Source organism: Camponotus vicinus, unplaced genomic scaffold (genome assembly GCF_025532165.1).
Source record: "Camponotus vicinus isolate PSW18456_S1 unplaced genomic scaffold, iyCamVici1.0 SCAF_2, whole genome shotgun sequence".
NCBI lineage: Eukaryota > Metazoa > Arthropoda > Insecta > Hymenoptera > Formicidae > Camponotus > Camponotus vicinus.
This window is the reverse complement of record NW_028141956.1, coordinates 157,780-180,971: the sequence shown is the minus strand read 5'-3', so window position 1 is coordinate 180,971 and position 23,192 is coordinate 157,780. Positions and strand designations below refer to the sequence as shown.

The following is a 23,192-nucleotide window of genomic DNA, read 5'->3' as shown; positions in this document are numbered from 1 at the left end:
AAATAAGAAATCATTTTATTTGTATTTACAAATAAAATGATACAAGTAAATATTTTCGCGCAATTAAAATATCCGATAATAGTTTTATTATCATTTATATAATATTAATATAATGTTTATATAATATTAACATAATATGATGTTTTCTGTATAGGAATTCTCGCAACTGACAAAAGAATTGGCAGCGGCACGAGAGAGTATCTTGGAAAGGGAAGAGGAAATTTCCGAATTAAAGGCAGAACGAAACAACACACGCGTGCGTAACCAAAGTTTTCTCACTTTTTAAATTCTTATAACCTTATGAGGCCCTTTTCTAGATTCTTTAATTTCTTTATTTTTTCCTAATAAATAAATATTCAAATCTTTAAAATACACAATAAATATAATGAGCAAATATAACGATAAAAATAGAAATTGAAATTGTAAAGAAAAATTGAAATCATAATTAATTGACGTGACTCGATTAGTGTAGCGTAATTTATCGTTTCTTGCAGCTCTTGCTCGAACATCTGGAGTGTTTAGTATCACGACACGAACGATCGCTCAGGATGACAGTTGTAAAACGTCAAGCCGCCGCACAATCCGGCGTGTCGTCAGAGGTAGAGGTACTCAAAGCTTTGAAAAGTCTTTTCGAGCATCACAAGGCTTTGGATGAAAAGGTATGCGTGTCATGTTCTACCTGGTATTGCTATTTGTCTTTCATCTGTTATTTATGTTATATTCTGATATTGCAGTTTATCACGGATCAAGGATAATTGATTTATAAATGTTTCTTTTTTTAAAAAGTATGAGAGAAAATGAATATTTTGAAAAGATAATTGAATGACTTTTTTAATGATTGATTTTACAGGCCCACAAAAAAAAAAGTACCTTGTGCTGGCGATCTGACTAGGCTAGTCTTATGTATTTTGGCCCGCTGAATTCGAATCTGACGTCAAAATTGCTCCATCACGTCACAGTTTTTTTTAAATCTCAAAAATAGACGAAAATTTCGTAAAAATCGGCATTCTAGGATAATAAGACTGCGCTTCTTAAAGAAAAAATTACCAAAATCATATTTTAATGTATTTTCAGACATTATAAATCCAAATCCGACCTAGAATATAAACGTTGTGCTCAATTTTTTTTGTGCTCATTTTTTATTTTTTTTATTTTTTCAGATTGTAACACCTAAAATTTACTGCAAACAGATTCTATTTATCAAGATGCGAAGATATTAAGATAGGTTTTTACCTCCAGATAGCACAATCTTTTTTTTCATGTACCTCTAGCGCTTTAAAGACATGAAAAGAGGTTTGTGACCTATATAAAGAAATTTCTGCATCTTATACGAACTCAACAGCTAGAAGCTGTAAGTTTCGAAAAAATTTTTCTCAAAATTTGGACTTGGAGAATATAAGATTAATTCTTTCCAATATAATATTTATGAATGAACTAAAATCAAATATGGAATACGGAAGATTGCTACTTTTTCATGACAAATGTTAATGGAATCGATGGTATGATTGGTGTGACAAATCGGATTTGGATTTATAATGCCAGAAAATACATGGAAATATGATTTCGGTAACTTTTCCCTCAAGAAGCGCAGTCTTACTACCCAGAATGTCGATTTTTACGAAATTTTCGTCTTTCTCTTTTGAGATTTAAAAAAAACTGTGACGTGATGGAGCAATTCTGACGTCAGATTCGAATTCAGCGGGCCAAAATACATAAGACTAGCCTAGTCAGATCGCCAGCACAGGGTACTTTTTTTTTGTGGGCCTGTGTTTTTTTTCTAACGATTAATCTCTTGATTATGCATCAAAAAGTTTGATGAAATTACGGGCAAACAAAATAGAAATATATCATAATTATGACGCGAGTATTACTCGATTTATGATTTTCATCTCGCGATCGATACATGTGTATCAAAAAATCAATCATTAAAAAAATCATTTAATTATCTTTTCAAAATATTTAGTTTCTCTCATACTTAATAAAAAGAAAAATTTATAAATAAAATCGTACATATAAAATCATACATATGCGGCAAAAAACTTGCGTGTACGCTCGTATCAATTTGCTATACGTTTAAGCAGTATCACGAGATGATAATGAAGCAATGCACATACATGCAATGACGCTGCATCATATCATTGTACTGTTTAAATATATGTCAAACATTTGCGGCTTGTTATGCATCGAGTCCTTTTCAGTATAAAACAAAACAACAGTTTTAAATCAACAGTGAGAATGCTTCATCATTATTTATTTAAAATTTTCCTCGTGTTAGCGAAAATATATGCGCGTGCATCGACGACATGTACGAATTGATAAAGAGTTAATGTTGCTGAACTTTTAGGTACGTGAACGTTTACGCGTGGCCCTTGAAAGAAATACGAGTCTCGAGGAAGAGCTAGCCCATACCAAAGAGGAAGTAAGTTTTGCGTTTTATTAAGTTAAAAGATTCAAGACACACTTTCTCAGTAAAAATTTAATTGAGACTTAAAAATCACATGGATGTATATCAAAGTTTCTTTCTCTCGAGAGAATGAGAGAAGAAGTAAAATGTATAACGACATCGATTATTATCGCTACCTGATGCGAACCCCGTGTGGTTGCAGCTCCAGCAGTATAAAGTAAGCGGGCATCCACCAAAAGCTATAGAAGATAGACCAAAAGAGAACGGACAGGCGGACGAAGGTCAGCAACAGAATAAGGTATCAAAAACAAATTGTCAATTTTGATTTTAATCAAAATATGTGTGCACTCACAACATTCACAGATATTCATATATAAACACGTCGCTTTCATATCTCGTACCTATCATGGATAAATGGAAATGTTTAAAATTTGTTTGAGAAATGCACTTTGTGGAACTTTTTCTCACTTTGCATGTTTCTCACGTTTAGCATATACCTCCCGCTCTTATTCTCCTACCTATTTGTTAACGTTTAGAATTTTATTTTTTTATTTTTTTATTTATCGTCAAAGTCTGTATCGAAAGCTTCTAGTGTGAGTAATAGATGTGAGTCGAAAACAAAGGTTTTTTTTCCGGTAATATATATTTACCTTCTTTTATAATATTTCGTATCGATGAATTTTTCGCCGTAATTTTAGAATTATGTCTCACGTCTCTCGTGTTATCATTTCATCGAAACATTTTTCATATTTCACATCATAGAAAAATATTAAAGATTGCATAAAATGGCACATAAGATGATGTCATGATCATGTCAGCATATTATCATATCGTCACTACTATGTTTATGTATCTGTTCCTCAAAATAATTAAAAGTGCACTTTTATCTGATGATAAATGATAGTGAGTCATTTTTTTCTGTTTTTAACTCATCGACTCGCTGCATTCATACGAATGTATCTACCGTAGTGTCGTGCATGATAGTCGTACAATCGCGTAGTTGTCTATACGTAGTTTTTTGGAAAGTGTGCGGCGATGCAGGACAGGCAATGCGAGCGAGGCATTCTGAATGTAGTGTTGTGATCGGGCAGAATGAGACTCAGCAGACAACGAGCCAGCAGCATCAGCAACACCAATCGCAGCAACAACAACAACAACCGGTACAAAAACCAGGTACAGAGAAGTCCACTGAAGTCGGCAGTAGACTGAGCAATGGAAGTCTCGATCTCGCCGAGCAGGATTCAGCAGTACGAGTAATAGACTTGCAAGCCACTCTCGACAAGCAGGTACGAATTAGTATTAGTATATTGTGGAAGTGGAAAGTGGCTATATATAGAAAAATTCAACTGTCACAAAACGTCAGGTAGTCTTTCATCTCTGTATGCAAATATATGTAAAAAACTATCATAAATTTTTATACATAATCTTATCATCGCAACACACACACTTTTAATTTTCTTTTAATCGCACATGCGCGCACGCGCAAATTGATGAAGTGAATATTATTTCGATTATTTTCGATTTTGCATGAATTATTCACTTTACGCACAATGTTAAGCATAAACGTGTGATTCAAACAAAGAAAGTATTAGATAATATTGCGAGCTATCTCGATATAATTATGATAAGTATATTTTTATATCGTATAGATATTCTATTAGCTTGGATTATTACAATTCCCTAAGAAAGTTTATGTCAAAAATAATTTATAAAAGCACTAATGTACACATCTCATTACATGTTTACTTTGTTATAGAGTGCATGAGAAAATTTCTTAGTAAATAACATGCTATAGATTTTAAATCTTTCGATTTGTAAGAAATGAAGTTATTTAGTAGCTCATAGAATTATTTTTTATTAATTTATTAATTAAACACACGATTGTGTATATACGCATTCGTACCTACTTATAGAATGTCTTAAAAAGATTGTGTGAATATACTTTAGACGACAGATTTTTTCAAGTCGGTCTTTTTCTTTTTAATGAAAATGTCAAAGCATCGATACATTTTCAAGTTATAAACGATTGAGAAAGAAGGATTTTTTAAAACGAATAACAAAATTATACACTTATTGTTACTTATTATTAGAGAGTAAAAAATTTCTTTTAATATAAAATTATAATTTTAAATTTATTCTCGTTAGAGTTGCAAAGATTTATAAAAATCACCATAAATAACAGTCTTGCTCAACATTTTTGTTGATACAAAAATTGATTTCAAATTAGTTAAACAGATGTCTAGCAACTTTTTTCAGATATCTTACATTGAACCTCATTTAACATGTAATTTAATTTAACATCAAATACCTATATAATCGTTAATATTATAACACGTAAAAAAATATCTTTCTCGATGATATCTATTATTAATATAATATTTTTAATGGCATGTGGAATGAACAATAAATATTCATGTTAAATATTGTTTTGTAATTGAGTAGTTATATATTGCATGACTAGTAATTAAGATTTTACTTTGGTCAATATTTCTTGTTTAAAAAGCTTTGCCGTTTTCTTAATGTAAGAAATGCAGAACAAATATTAGAAACGATTGATACATGTATGAATATACACGTATGAATATACGCATATGAGACCTTTTCTAAATTAGTCTTTTAGCGTCATATAGGATAATTGTCGTAAGATTTAACGAAGGGTTTTGCATACTTGAATTACATATACCTCTCGATCTCTACACGATCTGCTTGAACAGTTTTTTGTTTAATAATTGGTACAATCGATATAAAATATTGCAAATATCATTATAGAGTTCGGAATTAAGTACGTGGCAACGACGAGTAGCGGAACTAAGCGGACGTGTTGCCGAATTAGAGGAAACACTGTCAAAAACACAAAAGGATCTCTTAAAGGCACAGGAAGCAGGCCTCAAACTGCAAAGAGATTTGCGGGAGAATGCAGCGCAAAAAGAGGATCAAGAGGAGCGAATAATAACTCTAGAAAAACGATATCTCAGTGCTCAACGGGAGTCCACTAGTCTTCATGACCTTAATGAAAAATTGGAGCAGGAATTGCAGCATAAAAAAGCTCAATTGAAGGTAGTTTGATTAATCTTTATTTGTTATATATCTTTATTATAATTGTGTATATATAATATACACAATGATATTATGATTAATTGAATATATAATGTTATTCAAGCTCCAAGAGGAGAAAATCGCTGCTATACAGGAGAAATTAGAACTCGCGGAACAGAAATTAGCTCAATATGCTAAATTACCAGAAATGGAAGAGCAATTAAAACAGAGGATGGAGGCTCTGACGCAGGTGAGGAGGCCCAACCAGGTACGCAGGGGAATCATGTCACGTCACATCTCGTTAACTTTCCCTCTTTTTTTTATTCCTCTGCACTTTAACGTTTCTGAGATACAGTTTGCGTCTAGAGAGCTTTCTTGATATGCATCGTTATTGCAAAATGTTCTGATTATGTTTGAGTTGATTTCAGATAAACGGAAAAAAATAATTTGCTGCTCCATGTGTCTTATATCACTATACTTTATGTATACATACATGATACATGATAATAGCATTCGATTCATGTATATATATAATGCAGATTGATTATTTTTATGTATTGCAGTGTGTTTTTGCAACAAATTGTCTGATACTAAAGCTAAATTTACAGATTCAATTTATTTGCATTAAGAGAGAAAATTTAGTTATATAATTTCTTTATTTTTGAAAATTAATTACACATTCTATTTTATATGATTTGCAAATTGATACAATGCAGCATGTGTGAATAGTGGAAATCAACTTGGTCTACAAAATCTACTACTTCTGCAAGTGATGAATATGTTTCAAATACCATCATTCATAGTTTATGAATAGTGTGTCTCATTCTTGAATGTTTATTAATATCATATGTATGTATGCGTGTATGCGTGTGTGCGTACATGTGTGTGTGTGTGTGCGCGTGCGCGTGCGCGTGCGCGTGTGCGTGTGCGTGTGCGTACGTGTATACATTTATTTTTGTGCGTTCATTCTCTCTTTTTTCTTCTTGCTCATCTGAATATAACGCGCTCTTATTCTCTTGCTGTGTTTCCATTCTAGAATGTCAATCTCATTTAGATCATATAGAAAGAATTATTAGGATAATTATATAGAGTAAATTATAAATTAATACATTATATGTGTTTATTAATTGCCTTGAATTACATTTCGATGTAATGCATATTCTAATTATAATTATGAGAAATATTGATATAATATGTCAAAGTTTATTAAAGAGATTTTAAAGAAATCATTTTGTAAATATCACAGTTTTATAAAAAGCTTTATAAAATATATGTCATTATAAAAGAAAGAAAGTCGACATAATGTTATAAATCACCATTGATTTATAACAGATAATTTTAATTATGTAAAAATTTAAGCAGGCTCAGGAGAGGCATGGTAGCGCAGAGGATAGAATCCAAAGACTGGAGGCACAATTGGAAGAAAAAAATGCGGAAGTAATGCGCGTTAATCAACGGCTTAAGATGAATGAGGAGCATAATACGCGTCTTAGCACAACCGTTGATAAACTTTTATCTGGTAATTTTTTTTTCTGACAATGTTTTCTTTACATTATACTTTCCTACAATTATTTATACTTATGTATATACTTATATAAGCATTTTTAGCTCTTTCGAATCTTTTTCTCTATTACTTACTATAGTTATCTCTTTGAATTATACAACTTTTTGTGGATATGTAACACTCCTTTATAAATGTTTGATAAGTAGGACAGATATTTAAACATGGCTCATCCTATTTACTTTTATACATACAATAGTTATTTAACATGCTTTAAAAAAAAAAAATATGTGTGTGTGTGTGTGTGTGTGTGTGTGTGTGTGTGTTATATCACGTATGAAGAATTTTACACATAAAGTGTTTTAAGAGTTTAAATTTTTGTTTAGAATCTAATGAAAGATTACAAGTGCATTTGAAAGAAAGGATGCACGCATTGGAAGAGAAGAATGCTCTTACTCAGGAACTCGAGAAGACGAGAAAGATAGCGGAAGATCTGCAAAATGAAAAGACTGACATTGTTAAGGAATTAGGAAAAGCGCGCTTAGAAATCGACAATGTTAAAAGACAAATGCTCCAGCAGGAGATTGCATTTAATATTCAACAAACGGACGCGTTGACGAGAAGTTTATCTCCGAATGCTGTAGATCCAGGTTCCTTTTCAAGGAGTGCAAGTCATAGCAGTTTTGATACGCACTCATTGCCTAGAAGAGGTAAACGATCTATGGAAGAAGATTCATCAAAGGTACTGCACATCTTTTATATATCAAAATATAAAAATTATTTATCAATTGCACATATTTGAAATTATAACATGAATTTTGATGCTCTTTAGAATTATGTTGCACGGACTTTGGCGGAGCAGGAATGGGAAAAACTGCAACAAGCACATGTACTTGCCAACGTTCAACAAGCGTTTGATGTTTCGAGCGACGCAGAGGGTGACGGAGATAACGAAAGTATTTTCAGTTGTGCAGCGGATGTAATTAGCCCTACTGGACATACAGATGCTCAAACATTGGCATTGATGCTGCAAGAACAATTGGATGCTATTAATAAGGAAATTAGATTAATTCAGGTGAATAAATATTTCGGTATACGAATATATTTTGCGCAAACTAAATTCTGAACGTTAATATAAAACGATTAAAATAGAATATATCACATATTTGACAAATTACTTTTTGTTTGTACAATCTTTTTTATCTCCGCATGTGCAGTACTGAACAAAAAATCAACAGACTATAATGTAGTTTTCAAGTTTTTCTAAGCAATTAAAAATTGGAGGACTTTTTGATTACTAAATTTTTATATACTTTTTTACACTTAATTTTAAGCAAAAACTTTAATGTTAACAATTCAATAATTTAAAAATTAATTATACTTTATGAATAGATGTAATTTTACAAAAAATAATTGCGTTTATTTTTATTAGGAAAAAATTCTCTTACTCGAGCCAAGAAATTGTAACATATCATGAAATCATAAATTATCTACTTTATTTATTTCGTTCTATATTTTTTATTTATCCGATGATTTTGTACGCATTTCGAAATTAGTTTAATTTTATAGGAAGAAAAGCAGAGTACGGAAGCGCGTGCAGAAGAACTGGAATCTCGCGTCGGCAGCCTTGAGCATATGAATTTATTAGCGAGAGGACGGAGTCTCGAACGAGCATCACCGCCATTGAGTGGTCGATCCACTCCAAAATCGCATCATAGTCCTAATAGAGATTATTTGCACAAGTACCACACCGTTAGTAATCACGTAATATTGCTAATTTTACAATACTTATTACACAATAATTATATAATTTAATTATAATTTAAGCAAATTCTGATTACATTGTTCATAATATGTCGCTATATGTACTTTCTCCTTTATGTAGGCACCCGCGTCAATGTCTCCAGCGCATTTACATCAATATGCCGCTTCTTTAGCTAGTCCGGGCCAATTGTCAGAATCTCTTCCTGCTAGCCAGGTTTGTCAACAATTCAGTTTTATTATTATTAATCTAGAGAAGAGTAAACGATTCATCATTGCTTATATCATGTTTATTATTTATTTAATATCTACAGAATAATATCTATTTTCTGTGACAGTTACAATTGTCAGGGGAAGAATTACACTCGGTTAGCGAAAGAGATGGCAGCGGCGGTGCGGGAAGTGGTGGTAGCGATGCAGCTTCTCCTCTAACAGCTAGGTCACTGAGATTGGAACGAGTGGTTCAAGCGTTGGCTCACAGTCAAGAAGAACTTAGAAGGTATATATTTGTGATTTTGCAAAATTTTCGAGTCTCTAATCAATTTGACGCTACGTTGATCGTATATGCTTTCACATAATGCTTTCATATATATTTATAATGTAAATTATATAATTTCTGGCACTCTTTTCCTTTTGGCAATCACATCTTTAAAAGTCACAGCATTTAATTTTATTTTTACAATTATAGAGATGGGCGAAAATATTGTACATAACAATACTGTACAGAAAATATTGCGTCATGATCTTGATCTAATGTGGGGAAACCCTAATTATTAATCTTAATTGTTAATCTGTTATCTTAATTATATTGTTTCTACGGAAAGATGGGCCTAGCCAGAATTTATCTCTATAACATCATCTCTTAAATTATTCGTACTTTTCATTGTTTATGCTATCAGACGTACCGGACAGAGTGGATTTCCAAGCAGTGGTTTCCCCACGCACAGGTTAATTAAAGATATTAATATTGCATGTAAATGGCATTATTATATGCCGCTGTGCACGACACATTTGAATAGCTCTTGCGGGCATGAGATGAACGACTTTGAAATCAAACCAAGTCACATTGATGGTAACATATTTGTTCATCATTTTTAGAATCGCTACATTACTCACTTGAAATCATAGAATTTATGCAGATATATATATATCTATATATATATATATATATATATATATATATATATGTATATATATAGTATGTATCGTTTACATGCCTACAGTAACGATTCACGAGCACAGTGGCACGAATAAAGCGCCCGATAGATCTGATAAATATGAAATCCCGGAAGGGATCGATAGCTCCTTTTCCCGTTCATCGTACATTCAAGCCTGCCCAATTCATGATCGTGATAAACATCGCGATCTTCGACAGACTAAGTTACTTGCGGAATCGAGAGAATTGGATTTGATGCATGCAATGTGTCGGTCCGTTTCATGCATAAGATTATTCCGTGTATAAAAGCAAAAACAAAGATTACGAAGGTATAATGTATTAAATATTGGATAAAATATGTGACGATGCAAAATGTAATATAATTTAATTAATATTGAAATTGTCGTTCTTCTTGTCTAAAGTACAAAATTTTTAAATTCTAATATGCAACAATTATATCTTTGTAATCACTTGTCTTTACCGATTTACATGATAATTTCATGTTATTATAGTAGCTAATCGGCAATATTTCCAGATTTGTATGTCTAATATGTAATACTGAGTAGGTACTATATTTGTTCTTACTACTGTAGATATACGAGTACACAAGTATTATTGAATATTATGTAAAAGTAAGATATCATTAGAGAGAAGTATAGGTAGAGAATATTTTCTCTTTCTCTTCTTTCTGTTTATATGTATGTGTATATATATATATATATATATATATATATATATATATATATATATATATATATACAGGGTGACCCATTTTAACTTAGGCAGCCAAATAACTCGAAAAATAAGCAAGATAGAGAAAAATGTTTTAGACAAAAGTTGTATGGTTTCGAGGGGGCCATAAGATGGTATCATTGGTTTGACCTTGAAGAGTCATTTGAAGGTCACGTGAAGGTCACTTCAATTTTTTTAAATGGAACATCCTATATATTTTTGTACATTCTTGTAGCTCATCTCGAGAGCTTTCCAAAACACTATAATTAAGTACATTTTCGTTAAGTACTTTTTGAGTTATGAGGCTTGAAATAATTTCTTAATTTTACATAAACCGTAAAATATCTTGTAAAATATTCATTTTTCGATTACCTTACCTTAATAGTTTTATGTACAAAATAATGAGAGGAATCAATTGGTGTAAAGAAAACACATAGTTGTTTCGAAGAAAAAATATGTAATTTGCAATTAACAATTCCATATTTTTTCTTAAAAACAACTATGTGTTTTCTTTACACCAATTGATTCCTCTCATTATTTTGTACATAAAAGTATTAAGGTAAGATAATCGAAAAATGAATATTTTACAAGATATTTTACGGTTTATGTAAAATTAAGAAATTATTTCAAGCATCATAACTCAAAAAGTACTTAACGGAAAGGTACTTAATTATAGTGTTTTGGAAAGCTCTCGAAATAAGCTACAAGAATGTACAAAAATATATAGGGTATTCCATTTAAAAAAATTGAAGTGACCTTCACGTGACCTTCAAATGACTCTTCAAGGTCAAACCAATGATACCATCTTATGGCCCCCTCGAAACCATACAACTTTTGTCTAAAACATTTTTCTCTATCTTGCTTATTTTTCGAGTTATTTGGCTGCCTAAGTTAAAATGGGTCACCCTGTATATATATATATATATATATATATATATATATATATATATATATATAATGATTTATTAGATATGCTTATATTGATTGTATTAATTTGATGATGCACTGATATACTTTTTTTATTTTTAATATATTGTATATGCTCATATGTGTGTGTGTGTGTGTGTGTATGTGTATGTTCACATATATACATATACATATGCATATATATATATATATATATATATATATATATATATTGTATATATAACGTTATGGCTATTGCATATGATTGCATCACAATTCACTCGAATCTGTAAGTTTCTGTCTTTGAGCAGTGCAGAAAGTATAGTATAAAACTAAAAAAGAAGCGATACAACACAGTCTTCTTTTCATTTTCTCATTTATTATAATGCAAAAGCAGTAAAGAATAAATTTGATAAAGATGACTTTTTACCGAGCTAAGTAATATGTTATGCGTAAGGCATAATGTTAAAATAATAATTCATAGCAATAAATATATTGAGGTAAAAAAAAGAGTAGAAAAAGAAGAGAAGAAAGTAAAAAAAGAGTAGAAAAAGGAATATTTTCGCGCGAATGTAGTAGCAGCGATTAGAGTAGAAATAGAAATTAGATTAGCGCTCCATGCAGCAGGCATGGGCAGCATAACAACGGCGCACTGAATTCTGGAACTCCCCCTTCCCCATTGTCCTCACGCCACAGCAGCCAGGACAGTTTGCACAAGAACAACTTCTCCAGCGTCGGACTGCCTATTGGACAATTGTCGACGTCACATTTGCACATGCAATCGACCATGAGTCCCGCTACGGCAGCTGCGGTCGCAGCTGCTCAAAAAAAGAAAGGCATTAAGAGCAGTCTTGGTAGATTTTTCAGTAAGAAGGAAAAGGTGAGAAATTTTCCTATTTAAATTCCTAGTAATATGCAAACTATATTCTATGACCTACATATACATATACACACATAGGATATAAAAATTTACAAAAAAATGAAGTTTCTTTATGAAGATTTCTGAGACGCTTTTTGAAAATGTTTTTACAGATAGATAAGAACATATTTTATTACGATTATTTTCATCACTTTCTATTTTATTATTAATCTTTTAAGAGACTGTGATTTTATATGTATAAGAGAATTACATATTTAATTTTCGAATAATCATAAATACATTAGTATTATATAGCTAATTTTACATTTATAGTTAATTTTAATATAACTAAATTTTTCAATCATCGTATAAAATTTTAAGTAAGTATAAATATGTTGAGAAAAAAAAAGAGAAAGAGATAGAAGGAGAGAGAGAGAGAGAAAGAGAGACACAGAGTGTAGAAACACACGTGTCACATGAAATGTATGTGAGCGTAGTATAAATGTGAATAAAATAAATATAAAATAATAAAAAAATTTTTTTACAAATGGTTAATGCATCTCAGGTATCTTGATGGGAAGATTCATTGTGAAATTTTATAAACTTCAATACATCGATTGTGTATGATATACAGAAAAAAAGAATGAAATAGTTTGATTACTCTCCAACATGATTATAAAATATTATCTACGAGATAATTGTCATATCTTTTATTATTAGATTAAAGGGAAAGACACACCAATGCCTGGAGATGTACCAGGTATGGGAGGTGCAAGTACGCCAGCTGATCCTGATTATGGGGACAGCGTATCTGTGGCTGGTACACTTGGAAGCAAAAGTGATTTTGATCGTAGGAAAAAGAAGAGGTATTTACATAAAATTTATAAAAATCTGCTATATATTTTAATTTTTTAAACAAGTATAATTTGTTAAATTAGAAAATGATCATTTCAATTTGTTAAATTAGAAAATTAGAAATTTAGAAAAAAATGATAATGTAATTTATAATTTAATTAATAATTTTTTTTTATACACGGAAATCTCAAGAGTAAACCATGAAAGAATATATTGTATCCCTTCGATGCGTTAAGCCAAACGATAAGTCATTCCTGAGTAATATGAGAAGAGATAACGATTCAATCGCACAGCAAGCCGCGGACGCAAACTCTCTTCTGGCGGCACAGAAAAAACACGCGAATCTCGTGAATAACCATCGTGTGAAACGATATTTTCTACGGTCTTGAACGTAACGAAAGTGAGGATAGTTTCAGTTAGAATCCCGATTTCTATTCTTGCGAGGTTCCACGTGTATATATATCTTTTGTTTTACCTTTAACTACAGCAACAATTAGTACTTGTTAAACGTATTAATATTTTCGTGTCTGCCCTCGGTTGCCTAAATTGTCACTGAGTTTCAAATTATTGCAAATATAAAGGAGAAATTAATATTTTCTCCAAAGAGTTACATATGTATTGTATTATAAATTAAACTTTTTTTTTGTTAAAATGCTTTTTCTTAGATTTGCATTATATAGACGGCAGTTATCATCCACATACCGCAGTATATTATGCGTAAAAATTTTTAAAATCTTATCTTATTACACTATATGTGTATAATAATATTGGACTTACGATGATAATCCATATAATAATTATAATTATTACAATCCTTGGCATATTTATTTTAGTCCGAGTATGTTTGGTAGTATGTTGGACTCTTCGCGGCATGAGCTCTTAGCAGAAGCAATGAAAGCAGGAACACCTTTTGCCCTATGGAATGGACCAACGGTAGTCGCATGGTTGGAGCTGTGGGTGGGCATGCCAACGTGGTATGTCGCTGCTTGCCGAGCAAACGTCAAAAGCGGTGCTATCATGAGTGCTCTTAGCGATACCGAAATTCAACGAGAGATTGGCATAAGGTACAAAGAAATTCACGTTCGCATAAAAACGATCGCATCGTCCAATAACTCGAGATTACTTTGAATTCTTATGCTGAAATTTGAATTCTTACGATAAAACTTAATTCTTATGGTAAACATTATATAAAAGTTGTATAATATTATAATTATTCTTTACACATCTGTACTTTTTCACACAACAGCAATCCCTTGCATCGATTAAAGCTGAGATTAGCCATTCAAGAGATGGTGTCGCTTACGAGTCCGTCAGCGCCAAAAACCTCTCGCACAACATTAGCATTTGGTGATATGAATCACGAGTGGATAGGTAATGTTTGGTTACCGAGTCTCGGATTGCCTCAATACCGATCCACTTTCATGGAGTGCCTTGTTGATGCTAGAATGCTCGATCATCTTACAAAGAAAGATCTTCGTGGTCAACTGAGAATGGTTGACAGCTTCCACAGGTAAAGTGCAGAAAGATTAATGTTGAATGAGGCAATCTTATAGATTTAAGAGGCAAATCATCTAAGAGAAACAAGTTTACACGATTAATATATTAATATTAACTATTATCGTTGTTTATTATTTCTACATTACTATTTCTTATTACTTTTATAATTATTATTATTGTCAATTACAATTATTATTAATACATTACAGAACAAGTTTGCAGTATGGTATTTCCTGTTTAAAACGACTAAATTATGATAGACAACAATTAGAAGAAAGAAGACGAATGGCAGAAAGTGCCAATATAGATGTACTCGTATGGAGTAACGATCGCGTTATAAGATGGGTACAGTCGATTGGTTTGAAGGTTGGTTGAATATTCTCCGATATTTTGTTGCAATTGATCATACATACTTGCGAAGGAAAATTTATATCAATTTTTTCTTAGGAATATGGAAATAATCTCTTGGAATCGGGTGTGCATGGTGCACTTATAGCTCTAGATGAAAGTTTCGATGCAAATAGTTTTGCGTTAACTTTACAAATTCCCACACAAAATACGCAGGTAAATATGCGACATGTATTTACAGAGTTTTATCTTACACTATACTATTGCATTTACTTTGTACAAACTCAAACAAATGCGCCATTCTGTCCTTATAGGCAAGACAATTACTAGAAATGGAATTTTCAAATCTATTAACGGTAGCGACAGAGAGACGACTGGATGAGAATAGTAGCCTGAAATCCTGATCCAGTTCGTCAAGTCGACTGTCTCATATTCAACCACATCACGTCTAGTCCAAAACCCCAGCTATCGCTACTATCTATGCGCAAATGTGTTGTAAAAGTTGTAAGAGCTTTAAATATCATATTAGGAATAATCTTCACATACGACAAATGTGACAAATGTGACATTTTTTTGGTAACACCGAGGTGTGTTTTAACATAAAACTGTTAAGAGATAAGCTTACACAATACATTCGATACTAGGAATGCATTTTATGTCGCACGTGCATCAATTTATATATGTCGCATACCTCTTGACGAAAAGAGGAAGAGATAGTTATTCCGGACAATTTTTCATATAGATATCGAAATGTAGCAGGCAGTCGTTGAATTGTTATTATATATTATTAAAAAGATATTTTATAATAGTACTCCTTTCGAAAACTCGAAATATCAGTTGCAAATAATTATGACAATAATTCTCCTTGAGTTGGCTTGGTTTTTTTGTAAAATTGATAATCCGTAGTCTTTCAGTATTAACGTCGCGTAATAGAATACATTCGTTATGTCGCGAATATTACACCGCGTTCGTATGACAATGTGTACTTATAACACTCAATAAATACTTGAAGCAGCGTAAATTAACTTTATATCGCGTACAAAGATATAGAGAGTCTTTAGGATATATCGTTGCTTTTGAAGAAATGTAAAGTTGCAAGATATCGTGTAATACAATCAGGAAAGTGAATTACATAAAAAAGAACTGGAGTAAATCTTTTTATACATAATTTTATTTTGTTTTATTTTTTCTTTATCGAATTTAGATTAAATGAATGAATTTTGCTAAGATTAGAGCTAGACATCTGAATAAAAGCAATAAATATAAGATTTTATTTATAACAAAATAAAGTCAAGCTTAATATGTTTTAATATAATTCTTTTTCATTAAAACTTGATTCTTTCAGTAACTTAAATTAGTTTAAATTAAGCAAGAATGTGTCCTTATTATTTATTTATTGTTTGACAACAATAAAATGTTTAAATACTTTTTTTAATCGTAGAAAAATAATTTGAAGAAAAGGATATCTGTTTCAAAAACATCCATTTGATAGTTGAAAAAATTTTTTTAACATTACAAATTTTTCATATATATATATATATATATATATATCGTTGAAAACAAGAGATATTTTTTACACATTCTTGATTTATTTTATGTAAATCGATTCTCCTAGTCAACTTGCATATAAAAATATTAAGGAGGGGGGGGAGGTGTAAGATCACATAAAAATATTAAGATGTAAGATTACATATTGGTAAACAAATAGTTTACAGGATACATTATATTTTTTATATTTCAGTATATCCTGACACATATATATACATATGAGATATCATATAGAAAAACCATTTTTTTCCAATAACTTTAATACTTTCTCAGAATAATTAACGATTAATCGATTAATGCGAAGAAAATACATAAATGAATTTTTCAAAAATACAATTACATATTGCATTTGTGCGAAAATAAAATTGCCAATTAAGTCTGCCTATTATATTGTGTAATAAAAAAAATATATAAAGGATTACTTAAAATTACAATGATATTAAGATAAGAAAATTTGTTGCTTACTTTTTCGTTGAATCATTTCCTTCCCGCTTGTATTAACTATGGGACATCTTGTAAATACCATATATCAAGGAGACTGCGTTCTATGTTTCTGTATCTATAAGATTGAGCTCTGTAAGCATGAACTCTGTATGCATAGAATTTACAAATTATTACTTTTTACGTAATCAGAGCTCCAGAATATTCATTTTTCTCCATTATTTCGATGAATTTGAAATACCTCCAGGCAATGTATGTTAGCGCATACATATACATATATATATATATATATATATATATATATATATATATATTATGAAATTATATACGAATGAAGAGAGAGGTGCGATTGATGTGCTATTTACCAAAAGAATTATGAGAATGGACATTTTATACTATAAGATATTTGGAAATGGCTGTACAATGTGTGTTAGTAAATGTGTTATATAAGATTAGACGACTCAATTACATTTCGTAAATGGGGGGCTACCGACCAATTTTATGCATAATGATTACAATAATCGGATATTATATAATATTTTCAGCGAGCGGTGTCCATTATCATGGATATTATTACTACCGCATTACATTACATTTTGCGTAATGTAACATTGCGGAAGAAAAATCGCTTCACTTACGCGAGCGCGCGCGCAGGTACTTTTATATATTATCTCCTTTAGATACATATAAGTATATAGCTCATTGTTAATAAAGACACGGTCGGTAGCAGAATAATGCAAAATGTATTATATAATTGTGCAGCAAGAAAACTGTACGATCGCATGGAGGGGGGGAATTGACCATAGCGACAATTAAGTATACTATGTAGAAATGAGATGTTGCTGAAGACAATGATCACGCGTGATGGTAATCATTATTATTGCCAATTATACAAATATCATATAAAGCTGAAGATGCGGCGAAAGACTGAGACATTGATGGTTATTGTAAAAATGAACTGATCGGGAAAGATGGAGGAAAAAGAAAGAAAGAAAGAAAGACGATCACAATAAGGACGATAAGTTATAAATGCTGATGTTGTTAATGTTGTTGATACTTGAGCAATCATTGTTGTTGATTGTTTGTTTTCCATGAACATATATACTCTTCTCGCAAGCTGTTCTATTCATCGTAGGCTCCATGGCTCTGCACGATCTTCCGAACGGGCGTAAACGTACCAAATAATTTCTACCAAAGACTTTACAAAAGTAAATATACATTGATTTGTTGTCGATTATACGCGATTTATCGGCGCTTCTGATCGGAGAGTAATATGTTGAGATATTGCGTTCTATCGATATATGTGGTTTTTCTCTTCTCATACCCGTATATTCATCATCATACACCATCGCTCGATCGATCGATCGAGGTACATTTTAAAATAAATAATCGGACATACCGTTGCATTGATCCAAAGTAACTTATGCTACCTCAATACCGAAGTATGGCGATATTTGCTTTCGCAGACGCATAAAGCGTCGATTTATCGTTTCGCATGTCCCGTACTTTTCAAATTGCAATTTATGTACATATACATTGTGCGACTGACTCGATAATTCACGCACGAGTATAACAGGAATTTGATAAAATAAGAATAAAAAGCACATGCACATATTTATTCGTTTACTTTACTGTATAGTACGTATATGCATTAGTATAATTATTTTCAACGCAATGGGAATGTGTGCATGTGCGTGTGCGTGCGCGTATGTATGTGTGTGTGCGCGAGTGACGTTACTTTTGCACGCAATAAATCTTCATTTTTCGCAAAGTGTCGATAATATCGTACGAATTGTCGCGGAACTTGTATGTTTGTAGCTTTCGTTCCAATTTCTATATTTTTCTTTACTACTTTCTTAACGATAGAAATTAATAGGAAAATTGTTGTGCGTATATATTATTTTCTACGCATAAATATGGATGTGTATGAAAATGTTAAATGCGTTTTACGGAACATGGCCGTCTCTCCCCTTCGGAAGAGTCTGCAGCATAAGTGTAAAGTGACTGAACATTACTTTTAATGTGTGATAGTTAATAGTGTCTATAGACATTCCAGAAGGACCTTCCAAAAGAAAAAAAAAATAATCGCATATATGCACGTCATGGATTAGTATGTATTAGCTTCGCGCGACGCCTTCTATGTATCTAGATATAAATATAAATGTATACATAATGATATAAAAAGTACCGCAAAGTTTGGCTTTTACAATTGATCGGTATCGGATAGAAAAATGGAATAAGCGCAGACAACAGGAATATTTGTAGACGATTCCGCTTGTGGGTGTATATTTTTCCTGAAAATGTCGATTTAATTTTGCGTCTTGTTCTCATCAAAAGTCGATGTACATTATACGTATGTAACGTTACGATCGACATCAAATATTTTTACATGGACTTAAATGAAATGATACACATCGAAATGGACCGTCTCGCGCCACCCATCACCGCCATCGATAAAGCCCAATTTCTTTGGCATAATTTATAACGAATAATTTAATCGCTTATATTGTTTAATTACTAGTATATAATTCGTGTCACCGTGTTTAAATGCATAACGAGAGTCTTTGAAATCTTGCGGTATTTATTATCTTTATGACATTTCCAGCAATCTTTCTCGTTTCTTCTGTTCTTGTTCAAAATCGCTGCAGTTTTGCCAATTTACTTCAGTTTTATTTCGCTTTTAACATAACGCTTTTATTTAACGTTGACAAATTTTTCATTCAAAATTAGATTGAATTCCGATAACGGCCGATGACGGTGATTGTCGGTTAATATTAATCGTATACATAGGAAGCAGTAGGAATGCGGACAGTGACATTGTCATGTATGTTTTGTCATGTACATAAATTTTTATACCACGTCGAACTGTTTCAATTTGATTTGTGTGATTCCATTTTGTACTACGTTCAATTATTCATTTATACGTGTCGGTTTTCTTCGTTGCAATTTTATATCGATTCATATATTGTCTTCAGCAATAATAGATGTGTTCACGATTAAGTTCGAACTCGACATCGAACTGTAATCGATTCATCTTTGCCCTCTTTTAAAAACATAATATTGTAAAAAAATCCTAATTATGATTTTACACATACACGCGCGCACACACACACACACACACGCATGCATATATTCGGTGGAAGAACATTTACAATAATGCAAAACATATAAATAACATTAATCAATCGTGATATCGATTATTTGATAGAAAAATCGAGCTGAAAAAAGGATTCCAACATTATTTCGGTGTTTTTTGTATGATATACATATATATATGAACGTTGCTGCTACATGCTATTAATAATTGTATATAAGTATGCGCGCGTCTACGCACGTGCATATATGTATATGGATATGATATAGGTACATACATACATGCATGCATATACACATACATACATGTGTGTGTGGCGTGTGTAAAATTCATATATGTATGTGTGTGTGCGTGTATGTATATGTATATATATATATACACATTGAATAGATTTATCGACTTTTTTGCACAATCTATACAGTGCGATTGACACTCTTCTAATGTGTAAATGAAATGTGTAATATAATTTTTCATTGAATCATCGGGCATTAAATACAAGTCGCACAGCGATCGTACTAATTTCGACACAAGCGTTTTGCCCCAAATCAACTAAAGAAGGTATGAAAGAAGGTATGAAAGAAAGAATTTGTTAGTCTCAAGTGGATTTATAATTGAAATTCTAATTAAGAAATAAAAATTGTATAGATAGAGCTCATTTTAATGCAAATAGAATGAGGAAAATTTAAATATGAGGAACATTGATTGTGAAAAGATACAATAGATAATTCTACTTTTTTCTCCATTATACTTTTAATACATTTTTTTATTATCCAGAATAGGAAACAGCGATACGAATGTGTTGGATGTACAAGTTTACATTTCATATTCAATGTCCCTCGATATAAATGCCTAAACCGTCAGTAATAAATGGTATTCGTTTGTTATGTTATATATATAATGTTACTTGTGCGCATCTCACAGGTAATAGTGCCAGCAGACGAAATTTAAAAAAAAACAATTAGACGCTGGAAACGCAAAAAGTAACATCTCTTAAATATGAAGTAGTATATAATTAGTTGTATTATATATATATATATGATACAAGGGGAAGAAAAAGGTGCACTACATCTTATCAAGTATTAAATGAACAGAGTAACGCATTGTGCATAGTTTTTAATAGATTTGTTATATCTCCCTCTAAGTGTATCGATAAGTGTATCGATAACCAGAGGTTATACAATACTATAGGTTGAGGGTTACTTGATCAACAATAAGGATTTTATACAAATTTTACAAATAGATATGAAAGATATTTAATACTATGAGAGATATGCAGCTATTCTAAATTTTATAACAATAATTTAGTATCTCGTTTTTTTATAATTTACTACTGATTTATTTAAAAAAAAAATAATTTACATAAACTAGATGAAATTTATTTTAATGAATAATTAAAATTAATAATAAATAATGTAAAACATTATATGTGTTAATGATCCTAAATGTATAGCTGTTTAATACATAAAGATTTTATATATACATACATATATATATATATATATATATATATATATATATATGTATGTGTATGTATGTATATGTATATATGTGTATATGTACAAATGAAAGACTTGTAATAGAATATTTCTAAAAAGAATGTACAAGAGTGCACTGTGCAACATTGTATGAATGATTTTCAATTTTATCATTTTAGTCGAAAATAATTTCATATACTACTTCATGTTTCCTATGATAAATGTAAGATAACGTAATGTATGGGAAACGGGGCACTTCCTAGTTGTGATGTTAATAATAGAGAATTTGTGTGCGCGCGCCAGATGAGCGAAAATGGAGAAGTCAGTCAGATTTATTGTCATATTTATTACGAGAATAAAGCAGTATTACTAAATGCGCACTTATATGCGCGACAACGATTGAGGATTCTATTAGCGGTTAATGTCATCACTACGAGAAAAAGTGGCACATATTAAATATATTCATAAAAAAAAGACAAAAATAATAATATACGCATAAAAAAACTACATAAAAAAACAAATTGCGCGATTGTAGAGAGATTGAGAGAAGATGGGAGGAGGGAAGCGGAGGAAAGGGAGAAAAAGGAAGAAGGAACGAAGGAGAATTTGACACCTGGCTTTATGCAAGTATACGTGTGGAATGGTAGTTAACGAAACAATTCCTAGTTATCTGATTAATGAGTATCGGTAACATTATTATCACTACCATTATAGTTGCTACTACTAACTTTTACGATTATTACTATGAAACTACTATCATTAGAAAAAAACTACTGTTATCTTATTATTACACAAGAAACTCTACTACCATTATCACTATAAATTGTCCTTGTAATTTTTATATGCCAAGTGTATACTTTAATAGAGTAACGGAGAAAATGATGAGAGAGTGAGAGAAAGAGAGAGAGAGAGCTACAGAGAAAGTGTAATATAACGCTCCTTCAAAGGGGAAGAGCAAAAATTATGTTAATTGAGCTATGAATTATAAATATTGTATAAGAGGATTAATAATAATATTAATAATATAATAATAATAATAATATAATAATAATGACAATTATGATGATAATTATTATTTTGATTGATTCAGTGAATGATAATTTATCCATCAAACGTTTTAAACGAGTGAGATATATGAATTGATTTACATATAATACAAATTGTCATTAATTATGTATGTATATTTATTTATTTATTTACTTATTTATTTATTTATTTATTTATTTATTTATCGCCGTAACACAGCGATCTATAAATATATTTCGTCAACATTGTACCGCACAAATCAATGTTATATATAGATTTTTCATATAGCGAAAAGTATTTTATCCTAAAAGTACGAACCAATCATGTGTGTTTCCACAATCTCTTTCATTTTTATTTTTTTTTATCTACATCTTTCAATTTATTTATATCTTAATATTTTCGCATTTTTTAACACATGTTCCGTTATTATCGTTGTAGCTTATATTTTAGACGAATGGATAAAAACGTTGTTTTTGAGCATCGATATTGGACAATGATTAAAAAAATCCCCGCCTAGGGAGAAAAATATGTGGAAAGAGTGGAAAATTTCGGT

At 31.1% G+C, this 23,192-nt stretch overlaps 1 protein-coding gene and 1 long non-coding RNA gene across 20 annotated transcripts in view; one reads left to right on the top strand and one right to left on the bottom strand.

Moving 5' to 3' along the window:
* Liprin-alpha (PTPRF interacting protein alpha) overlaps positions 1–22,682 on the top strand; it is a 41,523-nt gene extending 18,841 nt beyond the window's left edge. For 4 of the 19 annotated variants that reach the window (XM_083091509.1, XM_083091505.1, XM_083091506.1 and 1 more), the window contains exons 3-23: positions 155–256; positions 495–659; positions 2,345–2,419; positions 2,607–2,702; positions 3,496–3,690; positions 5,174–5,461; positions 5,565–5,708; positions 6,800–6,959; positions 7,328–7,683; positions 7,774–8,016; positions 8,511–8,705; positions 8,827–8,919; positions 9,041–9,201; positions 9,602–9,649; positions 12,121–12,376; positions 13,076–13,221; positions 14,044–14,274; positions 14,457–14,720; positions 14,917–15,073; positions 15,155–15,271; positions 15,370–22,682. In XM_083091509.1, the coding sequence (XP_082947635.1) occupies positions 155–256; positions 495–659; positions 2,345–2,419; positions 2,607–2,702; positions 3,496–3,690; positions 5,174–5,461; positions 5,565–5,708; positions 6,800–6,959; positions 7,328–7,683; positions 7,774–8,016; positions 8,511–8,705; positions 8,827–8,919; positions 9,041–9,201; positions 9,602–9,649; positions 12,121–12,376; positions 13,076–13,221; positions 14,044–14,274; positions 14,457–14,720; positions 14,917–15,073; positions 15,155–15,271; positions 15,370–15,459 (3,582 nt within the window). In that variant the 3' untranslated portion in view covers positions 15,460–22,682. Of the gene's footprint in view, positions 1–154; positions 257–494; positions 660–2,344; positions 2,420–2,606; positions 2,703–3,430; positions 3,691–5,173; positions 5,462–5,564; positions 5,709–6,799; positions 6,960–7,327; positions 7,684–7,773; positions 8,017–8,510; positions 8,706–8,826; positions 8,920–9,040; positions 9,202–9,601; positions 9,650–12,120; positions 12,377–13,075; positions 13,222–14,043; positions 14,275–14,456; positions 14,721–14,916; positions 15,074–15,154; positions 15,272–15,369 lie in introns of those variants that run through there. The other 15 variants (XM_083091515.1, XM_083091514.1, XM_083091511.1 and 12 more) reach the window with 15 other exon arrangements.
* LOC145966997 (uncharacterized) lies at positions 13,368–17,336 on the bottom strand. Its single transcript, XR_014437262.1, has 3 exons — positions 17,069–17,336; positions 14,442–14,781; positions 13,368–14,347 (listed from the first exon to the last, which is right to left on the bottom strand). It is a non-coding gene; the product is annotated as an uncharacterized LOC145966997 (long non-coding RNA).
* Positions 22,683–23,192: the final 510 nt, after the last annotated feature.